The 17398-nt window shown below is 44.9% G+C and overlaps 1 protein-coding gene across 5 annotated transcripts in view; it reads right to left on the minus strand.

Moving 5' to 3' along the window:
* LOC1280234 (uncharacterized) overlaps positions 1 to 13852 on the minus strand; it is a 46704-nt gene extending 32852 nt beyond the window's left edge. The window contains exons 1-3 of one of the 5 annotated variants that reach the window (XM_061657029.1): positions 13722 to 13829; positions 2532 to 2613; positions 1588 to 2455 (exon numbers count right to left, since the gene is read on the minus strand). In XM_061657029.1, coding sequence (XP_061513013.1) covers positions 1588 to 1648 — 61 coding nt within the window. In that variant the 5' untranslated portion in view covers positions 1649 to 2455; positions 2532 to 2613; positions 13722 to 13829. Of the gene's footprint in view, positions 1 to 1587; positions 2456 to 2531; positions 2614 to 12332; positions 13669 to 13692 lie in introns of those variants that run through there. The other 4 variants (XM_061657028.1, XM_061657025.1, XM_061657026.1 and 1 more) reach the window with 4 other exon arrangements.
* Between the last annotated feature and the right edge of the window lie 3546 nt (positions 13853 to 17398).

Here is a 17398-nt window from a genome sequence, read left to right on the forward strand (position 1 = left end):
ACAAAGTATCGCACCTTCGCGCGCCCGGCGCTATCTTGCGCTTTATCGTGAGCTCAAATAACAATCGCATTTCCCGGTGCAAACGGTATGGTAAGGCACAGTGCGGCACTGCAGTGATGGCACGACCATTGTTACGATGGGAATGGGGAGGGCGTTGGTCCATTGGTGGTTGCATTTGCACTCCAATGGTAGCGATTTCCATTACGCTTTACGCCGTGCTGTACGTGAAGTGAACGTGACTAGCCTGGTTTGAGCGCCAGGGGTGAGTGTAATGCATAAAAGGTAAGCAATGAGGATGGTGAGCGGTGGATGGTGCTACCACCATCCATCGCGTGATAGTGCGCGGGGAGCGCACGTATGCACACCAAAACCGCAAAAGGTAGGATTTTAATTTGTAGCAAGCGCTTTGTGCTATTCGAGGAAACCTTCCGGCTTCCACGTAAAGAAGCTGGAGATGGAGAAATAATCACTTTTTATAGATCATTTTAATTTCAACAGAATGTGCCAGTGATGTTGAAGAAGAGAGACAAAACAAAACAATGTTAGCAGGAATGGCAAAATGATTTCTATTATTTGATAAGCCACAATGGAGCTTCGAATGGGTCCGTTAGTTGTACATATTTGACATAATATCCTGTTTTATTTAGTCAAATTACTATTTTTCTCATTACACGCACCATTTAAATGACATTTCAGAGATAGAAAGATTCCTTCATCAATAGATTGCTCGAAGTTTAAAAGTATAAAATCGAGCTAAAAAACTTCTATTGATTTTGCATACATTTAGGCGTTCATGAAGTAAAATTCCATAAATAGCTCAACAATTCAATTTCGAAAGACAGTTTAAAATCATACATTTACTCAGTGATTAATCAATGAAGACTAATCATCAAAACTTTTTAAATTTAAATGTAAAAATTCAAATATGTTGCATAATTTTAGGCGCTTGGCCTAGACTAAAAGCTCGAAGGCAGCATTTTGATGTGTTTTAAAATATTAGCGTAACCATCTCATGGCATAAAGTCCTAAAAAGGAGGAACTACCATCACTCAAAGAGTCATACCTTCGCATGCTATTTATTAACACCTCACGATCGTCCATCTTGCAGCACCGAACGCAAAACTCAATAAAAAGCTTCAAATTTACTACCCACCAGGAGCAGTCAGACAGAAAACGCTTTAACACACACCCGCATCACACCGCGTTAAAACCATTTTCATTTTCACCCAATTTTTTGCCCCCGACACCATCCGGGCGTCTCTGCCGCCCCGTCAGAACCGTTCATCAGCCATTCAACCAACGAAGCCGAATGCAATTGATCGCAAAATAAAATTTGAAGAAAAAACTGAAACGAAAATCGTGGTAACACAACCGAAAATTGGAGTATCTTCTCGCACGCCACTACACAAATGGAGTGAGAAAAACATGGGCAAGATAAATGTATGATAAAAAAAAACGCTAAAAGGAATACACACCCGCGGCTGCGACGATAAATGTGTGGAATGTACTACTCCTTGGAAGGGATGGGAAGCGGGAATGGGGAAAGATTGGTGGGTGGGTATCGATTTCCAGGCGCCCGGCACGTACCTGCCACTATCAGCAAACAGAGTATGGGGAGTCGTAAATCCATTACCACTGGGAGCCACATTTCCCGGCCGCCGGTCCGATCGCACCGTTGCTCCGTGACGCCGTGTCGTAGTTCTGACCGGGCCAGGGCGCAATACACATTCACGGACAGACGCACCCGGTTGGTGGGCAACACCACGCTGGCACCCCTAGAGGGGCCCGACGCCCGTAGGTATGCTCACGTGCTCCGAAAACGACGCAACCACTTGCGGTTTTTGCCGACTTCGACTGTGTGAGGCGTTCCCGTCGCGCTGTGATGAGAAGGATCGCTTTGGTGTGTGTGAATGTGTTGCTGTTTTGTTTTTTTTCTTGTTCAGCTTTACTTTATTTGGTGTTGCGCAGCGACGCTTCTCCACAGGGAACGCTTCTTGCTAGAATGCGGCGAAGTGTAGCAACGCCAGAGACCACTCCGGGCACTCTGGTCCGAGGCCGCCGAGCAACCGAAACCGGAACCGGACGTAGGATTTTCCCGCAGCCCAGGTGCTGATGTTTGGCACTTTGGCCAGTCGCTGCTGGGAAATGGGAGTTCGGCTTTCTTGTGCTGTTTTTCGCTCCTTTTTTCTCAGCGCACAAGCACACACAAAAACACCCACAAGCACCACGTCAGTCGTATCTTACCCATCGATAAGCGGCGGAACAATTGCACAACGGTTCGATAATTCGTACAAGCGTGTTTTTTTTTTGTTTTGTTTTTTCCCACCCTGCACGCTCCTGTGAAACACTGGGAAGCACTGTGAAGCTGTCCGCTTCAATGTTTTTTCGCACACTAACCGAAAAGAAACTGTTCGTTTGGTGGTTCGATTTCTGATTTGCCGCCGTACGGGATGAGCTGTGGAGGAAAAACACAAGAATAAACCCAACTTCACTTCAGCATAAATGATGCAGGCACATTCGCTGGCGCTCACTCGGCTGCCACTCGGCATGCAAAAGGTGTTGTATTGTGGTGGTGCATAGCTCTGTATGTGCTGGGGCCTGGTGTGATGCAATCTGAAATGGGAAGGGAGATAGAAAAAAAGAGAAACGAAACGAATTTTTATCAAGATTGAGCGCAATACGAAGTGATTGGGGCTGAACGTTTGTTCGAGTGCTTTCAAGTACAATTCATGAGCCTGATGTTTATTTGATTCAATTAAAAGCGACCGTTCTGTGCCGCTGGTCATGAGAAACTGGAATCGGGAGGCTTTGAACAAGTCGACATGGGAAATATACGATTTTTGGACCGTACTGATTAAAATTGAATGCTTTTGTAGCATTTTATTAAATTTGCATGCCTCATAGAATCAAATGCTTTATCTATTCAAAGATAAGCGTGATTTCGAGGATTTCCCTTAAGCTATTCGATGAAGTATAGCAATAATATTATTGCTGGAATTTTCTACGCTGCATCGACGCATGCGAGGAATTTTATTCGACTCCTTCAACCTCGTCAAACGCATAAATAAACCTTAAATTTAGATTTGATTACATTATATGACTATTTTGAATATGAAAATACAGAGGTAGTTCTTTATCGGAGTAAAACATTAATTTCTTGCAAACCTCTTCAAGCAATCGACTGTAACAATAGTTAGCATACATTTGGGCGTTATAATGAGGTGAGTGAGCCGGTCTCGTAGTACAGTCGTCAACTCGTACGACTTAACAACATGCCCGTCATGGGTTCAATCCCCAAATAGACCGCGCCGCCATACGTAGGACTGACTATCCTGCTATGGGGGGGAACAATCACTCAATGAAAGCCAAGCCCACAAGTGGGTACAGGCAGGCCTTGACCGACATCGGTTGTTGAGCCAAAGAAGAAGAAGAATGAGGTGAGTACTTAGTCGTACAGCTATTTTTTTGATAATTGCGTGCAACTTGTTTGTTAGCAAAAGTATGTATGTACATTTTAAAATCCACTCTTAAATTTTGTGTTTCATCTGCCGTAATAAAAGATCGAATAAAAAGTCAAATAAAAAATAAAGCACTAAAAAAATTTTGCATACATTTAGGCGCCTCTACTACGACGAAAGCTCAGAACTGCTTTGTTATAGAACCATATAGTTAAAACCAATGAATATGAAACGTTAAATATTTAATAAATTTTAACAAATTTTTGTAATCGAATAATTCAAAACTTTCTTACATTTATGGATTGTCCAAAAGTTCAATAATCAATAAATACCGCTTGACTTAAAAAAAAAACAACCAAAACAAAATATCCTCTCCTTTTTGTAGTATTCCTTCCCCTCTTCGTATAGCACCGAAACATTAACCATATTGCGGCAGACCAGCACATAAATCAGCTTAAATTAAATTAAATTAACGTTATTCCATTTTTACCGTACCCGTACCGCCTGCATGCCGAATCGACACGGAAGCGCCGTGTATTGGTTTATTGAAACGGCGTACGTCACTGCTTATTTGCAATGCCCCGCTCCCGCAGTGCCGGAAAATACTGAGCGGAACGAAAAATTGACGTTTCTTCCAGTCCCGTTTTTTCACACTGTTGCAAAAAAAAAGCAGCAGCAAGCGGCCATTTTTAGTGTCACGATGGTGTGACAAAAAAAAATTAGAACATAAAGATTGGTCAAATTTCGTTCCGGCCCGGAAACAGAAGCAAACTCTAAAAGCTATAACTAGCTAGCTTTTTGGTCCGGTACCTATTGCACCTTATTGTGCGATGAAAGCACAGGAGCACCCTCGCCACAACGCTGTTCCGAAAAAAGCAACGAAAAAAAAAAAGAAAAAAAAAACGCCACAAGTTAGCTAGAAAGGGAATGATTTGCCTTTTGCTACCCCGCCCTCCGTGCACCAGCGAGTTGGCACCGAGGCGAAATGGTGATGGGAAATACATATTTAAAAAAATCCGCCCGTCCAACCAGATGAGAGTTGAATAAATAATGTACTCGTTTCGTCCACGGTCCACGGGCGCGCGGTTTTGGATTTCGGGGTTCGGGGCTGGAGCGCTCGCTCGACCGGGGGACGTCCCGGCACGGTGGATTGCCCGGGATATCGAACGGGCGGAAATGGATAATGTAAAGCAGTTTATAAAGAAAACAGTTGTGCGCTTCATCCTTCATTGTTATTTCGGTACGCTGTCAGCCGCGTGCGCGCGTGGTATTAGTGATATTAAAAAGCGCACAAGTGAATGGGAAAATTTAACGTGCAGCCGTGTAGCGGGGCGAGAGTGGGCGGGCCAGGACTTGAAGCGTGAAATTTAAAAATCAAATGTGATGAGCAATTGTAAATTTAAAAATATATGCAAGGAAGAATTAAAGTATTTACTTGACTTTGTTTCGCTATTGATTTGATGAGGAAAATCTGCTTCATACAAAAGTTTTGAAAAAGATGACCAAAATCGTCTTTTTACACAGATATCGAATTGGAAAATTAAACATTTATCAAAACATACACTTATGTCCGTTAAATAATTCACAATATGTGTAAAAAAGAGCTTTTATGTTGCAAATTATTGTAACAATGAATGTTTCAATTACCAACATTACCATCATTGTTGTATATTTTCTATTTATTATTAATTTTCACAAAATGAAGTGCCATTGTGAAGCAGCACCGATCAGGTCATATTGCTAAGCACAACAAATTAACAATGTGACCAACCAAAATAGCTTCACAATTACCTTCCATGCTCCCCAGGAGACAAATTCAACAAAGCTTCAATAAGTAAACGTCTAATCCACAGCCAACGCTCCCATCATCAGCCAACTTCCCGGGGGGTAGTTTATGGGATATTAATTTTCTTTCAATAATCAAAACCATACCAAAGCCCATCTCTCAACAGGTTCGTTAGCAAACGGTTCAAAGCAGCGCAAACAGAAAAAAACTCCTTCCTCCTCCTCATAAAAAACCTAATCAGTTCAGCCAATTTCTTCGCACAACCCGTTGGGTAGCGACGGCGAATTACGGCGAAGACACACATTCGGAGGGAGGACGCGCCCTGCTCAATGTCACGCCTGGGAGCGATTGCAGCTTGACGACCGAGCCCAACCGCTTCGAAAACAGCGAACCGATCAGAATCGGAAGCTCACGCCGGCTGATTCGTGTTACCGCACCGACGCCATCGAAGGCATAACAATCCAACCGGGAGGCGAAAGCGTATCGAACGCCAGTCCAAGACCAACCAGTTTGATTCTGAGATGAAGATATTCTACCTTACCCCCTCTACTTGACTTTGTCGCTTCTCGTCGCGATAGTATTTGCGTCCTTGGAGCGTCGGATCGTCCGTACGCCGTATAATGATGATTGAATTTTCCACTAACGAACGTGTCGGAGGGCCCCTGAACGATGTCTGACGGTTGGGATCGAAACTTTCCCCCAGGAGGTGCCCCACGGTGTTTTTCGATTCGCGCAACCGCCCGGGTGGGAAAAGTATTGTAAGACAGTTTTAGTAATGCAAATTTCATTACCACCCGTCCGTCCCCCTGTGTTGCGCGTGATGATAACTAATTCTAGGTTGTTGAGCCAGCCTGCGGTGAGAGAGTAAAAGTCTCAAGAACGCAACAGGAAGCGGAAAAGGGCAAAAAAACTAATGCCAATAATTAGTAGGCAATCTCGGTGCGCCTAATTTGATCATCAGCCGCTTGCTCGATACCTGTGCCGACGCGGATGGAACATGGGCCATTTTTTGGGCCATGCGCTCACGACCTACCGAGCATCGATTCCTGTCGGTCGGACGGGGAGGGGGAAGTAATTCAATTACAGACAGGAATTAGCTGTTGATGAAGTTGTGTCAGCACGTGGTTTATGGAAGCATTTTTTAGCCGATGCCGATGACGCGGATCGGTGGTGGAATAAAAATCATGACCACATACGCCATCACGTCCACCGGGACCGAGGGCGAATATGTTACGCAAACGTTAAAGTGGTCGAAAGTGAAATCAAATCGTCTTATTTGCTTTCAATCTCTGGTTTAAAGCTCTGCCCTTTGCGCAACAAACCGAAAAAACGAAATCCCCGCCAAAGTAAATGCTTCACTGTGCCGGCGTATTAACATTCGTTTACTGTTGCCGTGATTGAGCTAAGCCCTCGGCCGGGTCCCGCTACCGTTGGCCCCGATGGCGGGGTAAAGCCCTACCAAATGGCAGACAATGGACAATTTTCCATTTCAACACTAAGCGGATGCTTTGTTCTTCTCGGCAAATGGTGGGCCGACGACGGAGCCGTTGGATGGGTCGTTCGCTTACGGATTGCGTACGGTAACGTGCGCCGCCCATCCATCCATCGCACGCCCTGTTCCGCACATCCACACCTACTCGGGCTTGGGCACCGGGCTGCTGTTGGGCCGGCTAAGCTGCAGACAAACAAATCTTCCCACGATAATCCACTTTAAAATCCAATCCACCAAAACGAGCGCGCATTAGGCATTTACCTCGTTTGCTAGTGTGTGTGTATCAGTGTATGTGTGTGTGTGTGTGTGTGTGTGTGTGTGTGTAAGCATGGTAGCTTTGTGTATCTTTTCCCATCCCAATACACGGCCACGTGTGGCGAACGAGCTGATGCTTTCCGCCGGTATGTGGCGGTAGGATTTGAAAACTTTGCCTCCGTATTTTGCCGATTTTGTTGTTGGCGGTGACAGGATTAGGACTTCCGGCGACATGTTATTTCGAAACCAGGCAACCTTAAACCCCCGAATCCCGCCCGGTATATTGACTGGTAGGTGATGAAAGGCACATCACCAACCCCCGGACACATCGGACTCAATCGGTTGTGCCGGTTGATCCGGTCGGGCCCGCGTGCCAGCGCAGTGCTCGTACTGCGAAACCGAATTTTGTCAGCGCGCTGGGCGAAATTGGCTACCAGTGAACGGTAATAAATCCTCGGCACGGCTTCTTTGTGCTGCTTATCAGATGTAGAAGGTCGAAAACAGATGCGCTCAACCGTATTTCGGGCCCTTGGTGATGCTTGGTGATCCATCTGGCGCGCGGCTGATAAGAGCTGTTGACAGACTGTGCTGTGGAAGGCATGTGTGGTGGTTGGATCAAGTGGTATTACAAAACATTGCCGTAGTGTGTGAAAAAAACTGTAAGAAAAGTCTCAGTTAGACATTGTATTTTTGTTTTAAGTAGGTTGCCGTAGCACTGCTATATATTTTTATTTTATTTTTTTATGTTCGTTTTAGGGCCTTTTGGCTGATCCGAAAGACTTTCTGATGCAATCGTTCGTATTTACGCCTAAAGGTATGCAATCCACATTACCAAATCATACTAGTAAGATTCTTTTAGAGCTTGAAAGCAAGTGCACGAGACGAATTTCTTGATTTTTGTGCTGCAGTAAAGCCACAATCAATCTTTAGCTGACAGTTTCTTTTCCCAAGTGTTGTTCTGTCAGTTTTGTCTATTGGTGTCTTAATTTATAAAAAATTGAAGTAGAATTTACGGTTAACCTAAATAATAGACACTATCAAAAAGGGAAAAAACTGAATAAGGCAATAGGTTTTCAACCAATTCAATCGAATAAACTAAAATTTCAAAGATTTTGAAAGACATGAGTTAAGATTTGCAGCCTCGATGTGTTTTAATTATTTTTTTTTTTACTTTTTAGATTGATTGATTGAAATAATAACTTTGGACATGTATCTTAAATAATGCAAATGATTAAATTCAAAATCTCAAAAATATCAAAATGAGTCCAAAAGATCAAATGTAGTAACGTACTGCATACCTTCAGGCGCTTTGCAAAGCCGAACCTGATTAGATTTAATAAGGTGGGATTGTTTGCAGCGTTTGCAAACAGCAACTCATTTAATTGTAAAATAGGTAAAGAAAGCTCACTTAGATGGCTCATTTATGTGTAAAGCAACCAAGATGGTAGATTGAAAATATATTGAACGATAAGAGCACAAATAAAAAAATATTTTATCGAGGTTGTATGAATGGCCAATTCCTTTAAATAATCTAGAACCAATGATAAAAAAGTAATTTGCTAATTATTTTTCAAAATTCCTTTAAACCAATTGATTCCTTCTCCTCACACTGCAAACTGCTAAATTTGGACACGTTTAGAAATTAAATATTCAACCACGCATCTAAAAATAGCTGGCCCCTTTATTTAGCCACAAAACTCGTCCGCTTGTCGGTGTATGAAACAAAACCCGCACAACACATTTTGTATCCCAGCACAAACCTTCCCAGCAATTACACCTTAAGCCACCGGAAAGGAATGGGGTTCTTTTTTTCTTCTGTTGCAGCATTTTATTATTGCTACGTTTGCTTCTTGCTTTGCACAGTATAATGCGCAAAGTATGCAACACAGTCAAAAGCTCCACCGTCCACCATGTAACCAAAACGGCGCACTGCTTAACAAAAGCGAACAAAAAAAGAACAAAAACAAACCACAACAAATAAAACCGTAAGCTAACATTATGCGGCCAATTGCCGCTGTGGCTGCCGTTTCATCATTCACCGCAAGCCTCCTCACCGCACTTCCTTGCCGAATTACTTTCTCCATCTCGAAACCTCGAAACCTGATCCTTTGCAAAACCCGCACAATGCACAGTCCGCACAAGACCGGAGAAGGATGAGAAATGGAAATGAGAAAAAAACAAAAGGAAACAAACACACATACACACGCGCGCGTCCCATTCACGTACCAGCTGGGCCCCCAAAGTGTGCATGTGTGTGTGGGGGGCATTATGTGAATCATGATTTATGTTAACTTGCGATCGCCCTCCCTGCCCAAACAGCGAGCATAAACAAAGCGTGCGTGTGAGTGGCCATGGGCACGTGTGTGCTCGGCACCGTCTGGGTGTGCTTTTTTTTCTGCTCCATGGTCTGGAGGGGGGGGGGGACAGTCCGAGGAAACCCATTCCACCGTTATTTTCGGTGGATTTGTTCGATTTGCTTTTGCTCGTTCCGCTCGGTTTTATTGTCCATTTTCGGCACGCCGCACGGTACGATCAAAATGGATGGATGTAAATTTTCGTTAACGTTTTACGTATGTTAGCAGTCCCGCCCGAATCAACCTCTGATCCGCTCCTTCTCATCATGATACGATCGACGTTCGGCCGTTTTGTTTCACATCAAACATCCAGACGCTTGCGTTTTGGGAGTGGAAAAGAGTGAAAAGAAAGTAAGTAATAAGGCTCTACTTTTGCTTCTTCGAACGATATCATCGTCTCCTGGCGTCACCGGCAACGATACGCAAGACGCCACACAGATACAATCAATCTTCCGACGGCCATTAATATAATCTTCGATCGAACTTTTGGCCCCCGCCATCATTGGTTCAGGTACACGCTGTCGGCAGGCTCTCACTTTTGGCAGGATGTTTTAAAGATCTTTCTCGCATCGCATCGCTTTTCCGAAACGCCGAAACTCAATGCGGCTTCACATGCGGGCTTTCGAATGCGGTTCGTTTTCTAGCTCGCCAAACTTTAAGCCCAACCGTCCAAAACCTACCGCTCGGGACGGGTTTGGGTGTGTGTGTGTGTTTTTTGCTGTTGTGTCCCGAAGGCAATCCTTTCACAATTTATTACGCTTTCTGCTCGTTTGCAGACTCCTGGCAAGCCTTCAACCTTCCCTTCCACCTTTTTTTTTGCCTTTGCCTCTTCATCAGGGTCAAATAGAGAGGTTTGCTTTTCCTAGGGCCTCGAGTGCTGATTTTGGGCCGAAAGGCCGCCCTTCGGCACAAACCTTTTCGGGGCAATCCGGGCCACAAATGTGTTGCTATCGGTTCCTATCAATCAAACGAACGGCAGCTGCAGCATGATGGGAAAAGAGTGGAAAATGAAGCTTTTCTGATGAGGGTGCACCAAAAAAAAACCGTACGGAAACCGAGCGAAATACTTCCAGTCAAATTCCGGGAAAGATTACACAGTGATGATATGTTGCCCCGTCTTAAGGCAGCAGGGCGAAAACAGAGAGTGAAAGTAGCTCGTAATAGAATCGTAGCGTGTAAAGCAAGCGTTATGCCGCTATTTGTGTTGCGCTGCTTGCTTATCGGCTCTGTTGGGATGTGTTTCGATACACGAACTGCAAAACCTTCCCCCTTTGCGAAGCAAATTGTTGTGTGAGTATGAGGCGGTCCGTTTCCATCACAAAGTGGAACCGATTGGGGGTAAGTTGGGGCTACTGTGAATGAGCCACAAATTGTGCCTCATCGAATGAAGTTGCCAACTTTTTTGCCTCCTAAATCCGGATGAAGTATTCGATGGAATTGGTTCAGATTTTGTTGGATGCACGGTTTGATTGTAAATAGGAATTAGGAAGATTAAAATTTAAAAAATATATAGTGTTTGCATTAAAAAAATTACAAATATTTGCATGAATTTATCTTCACGCGCACTAACAAAACGTTAATTGAAATTTCAATTGTAGAATCACATGAGTCACCAGCCGAAAATTGACCCCTCTATGAGGCAAACTCTAGCCGTGATGGCCAAAAAAGTGAAGCAATTTCGTCCAGGAGCGAGCGCGATTAAAAAATGGCACCCTGTAGCGTCTAAAACGGACTCCGCGCTGTAGTTTGTGGACGTCGTTTAAGCCTGTTCCGGCATCTACATCATTTTCGCATACTTAGACAACAATCAAAGCTTCGAAAGAAAGCCCAGTTACGAATGACTATCGTTCCTGAGCGACTTGAGGTTCCAAAGCGGAAGATAAAAATGAATACCGAGACTACATTGCTGCGTTACCTTGACCGGGAAGTCGACGCAACCGGTCAAACAGTAAAATAATACCTGGGAAACATGAACAAACATATCTGGAAGCAGAAATCGCGTCCACTAGCTTCACAGCGGCAAGCGATGGTGCTAAAACTTAATACGTTCATTTTACGCGAATTTCGGAGGAATTACGAGGAATGACGCCCAAGTCTGCAAACTGGTCCATCTTTCTGCAGCTACGTCCCATGTATTTTTTTCTGAAAAAGCTCCACTCCAACAATTTTGTTGTAAAAACTGAGGAGGGATTGGTCAAAATTGAAGGTAGATCTTATAACAAGACAGCACGCATGTCTTCTTCTACCATGTCAAAAATTCTGGATAACTGACGAAAGGTAGCAAACTTGGTTGAAGATTTATTTGTACACGTAAACTCAAATAATTAAAAAGATGTTCCTGGGAATGAATTTTGTCTCGTTGGTTTTGTTCCTACAATCACTCGGAAAAACTGAAAACTTGACTTTTTAAAGCAACGACATTTCTGCAGGGATGTATGTGTTGATTGCATGCTGAGATTAAAGTTGTCCGTTTTTAATGAAAAAAATATGATTTATACACCAAAGCTCACACACAAAGCAGTCGTTTAACCCGGTTCGGCTCGCCAGCTTAAGTTAATTGAAAGCTTATCATGCCCATAAAAATGCCCCCGATCAATTGGAAGGCCCCTCCTTTAAAACAATGCAACAGCTTAAACAGTTATCCCCCCCTGAATACTCAGACAAAAGCATGGACCAAAAACAAAGCCTTTTTCGTTTGCTCCAAGCCAAAGTTCGGTCCCATAAAACCATCTGGCATACATAATTCCAGCACAACGAAATCCGTCAACGTGCATAAATCCAGGGGCAACGAAATAAAAAAAAAGTAACGAACACACATACACACCCAGTCTGACAAGAAATCCATCCCAGGGTCGAAGGGATTAAACGATCTTTTCCTACCGCTCTGTCTCGACCCCGGGCTCGAATTCATTAAAGCAAAGTGGGTGGAGGTGGAATGGGGTGTGGGGAGAAGGGGGAGGGGGTGGGTAAAATGGGGATCAACTTACGTGATTAGATGGAGGTGGCGTGTGACCGGATGTGCGCCACCGAGGGAAGCACTGAACCGTGCGGTAGGATTAATAAACCACTCACAGCAACAAATTCCAATGTCGTAAAATCTTTATCGCCTGCGTTGCCTTTTTCCAACTGTCGCTCAGCATCACACATGCTCACGCACACACGCACGCACGCACGCACGCACGCACACACGGAGGCAAGACACACAAGTGGAAATGGGTTTTAGTTTTGATTCTCGCTTCTGGCAGACTGTGGGCTTTGGCTCGTCGGTCAATTGATATGGTTGATGTTACACATTGCTACACCGAAGCGCACACAGACAAGCATACACACGCACACACCCACACCGATAAGTGCACACACACAACGGGGCGACAGCTATGGAGCGAGGAGCGTTTCGTCCCGGCAAGGAGCGAAATTAAACCAGACGCGTCGCGGCAATCACTTTCCCAACGAACGAGCGAACGAACGAACGAGGTGTGCGCTTTTTCCCGCTGTTTTCTTCGCTGCCCAATGGAACAAAGAATGGAGCGTGTTGGCGTCACGGCAGGCATCCCCCTCCGCTCCACTCCTCCCGGTTGCCGCTCCGGTCTTTATGTTTTATTCATTTTCATCATCCGAATCGGATTCGGATACAGAGAAACACACACACAAACGCCAAAAACCCGGTGGATGGCGATGGTGTGTGGTGTGGTGCCTGGGCTGAAAGTTTTGCGCCTGCAAGACGACACGATCAGCAGCGCGTCACACGACGTTTTCGAACCGATGAAGGCGGTTTGGGACGAGCTTCCTTTGCCGGGGCAGGGAAAGTGGTTGACCGAGCAGCATATCCGTTCGGCAATGGTCAAGGGTATAAAAACAACGTCCACGTCAACGATTACGATCCCGTCCGCCCAGGCCGCACACCGCACCCACAGACAGACACACAAACACTCTTTTTGCTTTCCGTACCGATTTGTTGATGGTTTTTCTTTTCGATTTGTACGGTGGACGATAAAATATTTCCGATCGCTGTGTCGTTCCCGGGCAGACACTTGCTTATGTTTTACGATTTCGCTTACACTTAACTATCTTATCCTCCCATAAACACGTGCACTTAACGTAACCCTGTGTGTTCCACGCAAACATCCTCCCACAACGATCTTGTAACTCGGAAGTAACGCAACGCCTCATCCTAACACATCCTAACACGCCTCACTTTCTATTTTTGATGCGTGCCAGAATGTGCGAATAGAAAACACTCCCTCCACACTAGCTTGCATGTAACTCCGCAAAAACTACCCGATCAAAAATCCCCACCAGCAACTTCGTCTCTGTAAGATGCTGCAAACATAGAAAAACTACACTCACACTCACACTTTCACCGTCCGGTGGCGTACCTTTCAGCCCGAGCAAGCGATCCTGACGTCACGCGTCGTTGGGGTCGGTGGTACAAACCCGACAGACGCCGCTACAAACCGACCGAGATGGAAATCCGTCTTTGACTGCGGTGCCCAACTGGACGAACAGGTAAGCGAAGCGGTCCTTTTTGCCGTCGGGGCTGGTAAGTGATTCGTGTTCGGAAGATTTCCGTTCTTTTTTTTTTTTTGATTCTGCGATTTGCTTTACGAACCGAACGAACACTCACCGGATCTCGCGAGTGACGCCAAATTGAATTTTGGAAGAGCGGGAGAGCGATTCGAGAGAAAGCGCAAGAGAGCGAGAGAGTGTCGAATGTGTCCTCTTCGCGTCCTTGTGCGTGTGCGGCTGTTGGAATGTTGGGTGTGTTTGTGCTTACGGAACGGAAGGCGCAGACCCAATGTTGAACAATGTGCAGGGAGGGCACCTTATCGCATTAGATAAGATAAGGCTTTAGAAGGCATACTCATTGATTCAGTTTTGGAAGAATAACTTGAATTCGAAATTCTACTCAAAATGGTTACAACCGGTCTTAAGAAGGAAGGATCGACCTTTTGAGCATCGAAAAATGAAAAACATGAGATGAACAGCATAACTCTTGGGCTAACGAGCAATGTCACCGTGAATTTCAGCATCCTCATGATGGTGAGATTGGATCCTTTGGTGAGTAGGATAAGATAGAGCATCAGAAATCCTCACAGCAGTGAGGTCAAACATTTGTGAGGAAAATAAAATGGTGGGGAGCAAACATTTACTGCGCAGATGCGGTGAAAACGGGGAAAATCGAACAAACCTCACACGCAACCATTGCTATTCACCATCGTGAAAGGTTTTCCGAGAAGTAGTGAGTAAGTTTTCAGTATTCATGTTAGTGAGATAAACATTTGGGACATTTTTGGTGGTGGGGATGGAATGAAAATTATGCTTCTCCTTTCGCCAATCAATCTCATCAGTAGTGAACGTGGTTTTGGTTTGTGAACGACGACTTGTGGAAGTGAGTTTCTTGGGCTGTTCTCACCGTACTGAGGGCTACAAGTAAAATGGAGGGGATGATCGTGAGTTAATGTGAACTCCACTCCTCACGAGTAAAGGAAGAAACATGAAACTCATCCGAAAAGATTCAAGATTTTGACAATGGAAAGCGAGCTTCAGGAACGAATGAGGATGAAAACCGTTTTGTGATTTCAAAGAGCTCATTTTACCATAAATCAATCTCACAACCAGCACCTACATTCCAATGAGTATGATAGGGATGAAATTTAACGATAAAATTCGAACAAAAATGGAAGTGTTAAACATAGACTTAAGTCTCGTTTTTTTAATTAAAAGTTACTCTCATTACCCCTTAAAGTATCCATTATAGTACCAAACAAAGCGGTGGTGGCAAAACTCCAACGACCAACAGCAGCCGAAAAATCACTGTTTCCGCACGCATTCATCCACACCTCATTATGTGTCCAGTTGCGCCACCGGCGACTCCACCCGGAACTGTCCGGCAGGACCGGCTAGCCGGACCACCCCGAAAATAAGCACAACTGATGAAGCGGCCGCCTAGTCGCCGTGTCTACGAGGTGTTGCAGCACTGTGGAGAGAAGCCGAGTGAACGGGACGGGCGCGAGGCAAAAACCTCAAAAAGTCGGCAGTACTTCCGCAGCCACTGGCAAACTAAAACAAAGTAAAGCAATTAGTTTGACGGGCAGCAAACATTAATTAATTTACCCTTTTGTAGCCGGCCGACCGGTGGTCGACGCCTCCTTCTCTCTCTCTCTTTCTCTCGCTCTCTCTCACTCTCTCTATTTCCTCTGTTGAGCAGGATCGTACGATCTCGTATCAGCAGTAAGGAAGAAAAACCACTAGCCAGTAGCTAACCGTTTTTCGAACGAGGAACTGTGTGAGACTGAAACGGAAGAGCACTGTATCCGACGCGCTGTATTCTGATGATTGCAGTAAGGCTTTACGAATGCGTGTTGTGTTGTCTGTGTCCGGTAGACCGAAGCAAAAAAGGGTGTATAAATAAAAATATGAAAACAAGCGCGGCTGCCACACTGTTTCTCATTACTTGGTGATGAGACACCAGGCAAAGCCGGAAGCCGTTGGTCTGTATGGCCGCTCTGACCATGTCACGTCACCGACACGTTTCATTCACGTTGACATTTCCTAAACCCCTCCTCGCTACCCGGTGCCGATTGGTGCCGGCACGTTTAATCCGGTTGATGTGACGGGTCAAACGCCCAACCTCTCCCTCGACCGACTTTTGCCTTGAAAGGGACTATGGCGAGTGGGAGTGTTGTGACAGCCTTGGTGTAACCGAGGAAATTGGTCCTTTCTACGGTAGGTTCGCTCCGATTAGCCTATAGCTTTAGCTGGCACTATCGTCCAGACATGCGGAAATGTCTTAGCCAATCAAGACTATATTAAAACTAGATGGCCAATTATTGTTCCTTTCTCTATCCCAGCCTGATTGTTATCCCTGTATACATCTGCTACTTAAACGTAAATAGATACTTTACGTAATCAATTAAGCACAGAAACTATCAAACCGGAGAGATTATGATTATTGTTAATTTAGCTTAAACCATCAAATGTCAAAATTTTAGAAAATTTTGAATCAAATAGGATCAATCAAATCAAAATCTACCTAAAAAGAAGTTAAAAACAACACAGTTAAAGCTGTTATACATATTGCATACTTCTAGGCGCACAGCAAACACAATGCAATCTAAAGTGTACGAAGAAATTTATCAAAACTGGACAAAATGAACGCCGCACTTGACAGAAAAAGCTTTCAATGACAGCCTGTTACAGATAGTGTAACAAGGTTTCACCAAAACCCATGCTACCAGGTCCTGATGATGAGCTATGATGTACATTCTGCTAGCAGGACGTAATAAAGCGCTATTTGGAGAGTATCTCCGAAGTGCTAAAACATTTTCATTTCCCTTCATTTTAGTAATAATATGCTAGGGACACTTCATGCACAAATATGTAAAAAACAACTTCACCTTTAGCTTCCCAAGCTTGTTTTAACCCGAAAAGATGAAAGCCTCGCAGCAATTTAGCTTCCAACCATCGCTCTCCTCGGAGTGACATGTTGTAATTCACTTTTGGGCAACAGTTTTTTTGTTGTTGTTGTTGCTCGCTCCTGTTACGTTGCACTTCACCTCCACTGCCTGCCAGCATGCTCCGGAGATTAATCTTTCGCTCAGATTGCATCCACCAATTCTCCACCGACCAGGCATACGCGTCAGTGGCAGCACCGAGCAGCAGCATTAGGTATGTTGTTAAAAACAACGGCACAATGTTGGACAGCCGACAGAAGCTCCGGCTCCGGTTTTGCCGGGCGGTGTACATGACTAAATCAACTTCATTTGCAACAGTACGGGAAACATGGGGGGGGGGGGGGGAGACGGGAACCATGAGTTGCAGGATGAAAGGCGTTCGGTGAAACTGGTTGCCGAGCGTGGTGCAGTGGCTTTTGTTGTAGCTGGTAAATTGTTTACCATTGCACAACCGCCTCCCTCACCCGTTGGCAGCAGGTTGGGAAGGTCTGGCACCCTATCGTTGGCACTAATCTTTTGGCGCAGCAATGTTGCTTGCACAAGGATGGTGACGGCGCCTTTGAGCGGAGAAATGCCCCGCATACCTTACGGATTGCGGA

Source organism: Anopheles gambiae, chromosome 3 (assembly GCF_943734735.2).
Source record: "Anopheles gambiae chromosome 3, idAnoGambNW_F1_1, whole genome shotgun sequence".
Lineage (NCBI taxonomy): Eukaryota > Metazoa > Arthropoda > Insecta > Diptera > Culicidae > Anopheles > Anopheles gambiae.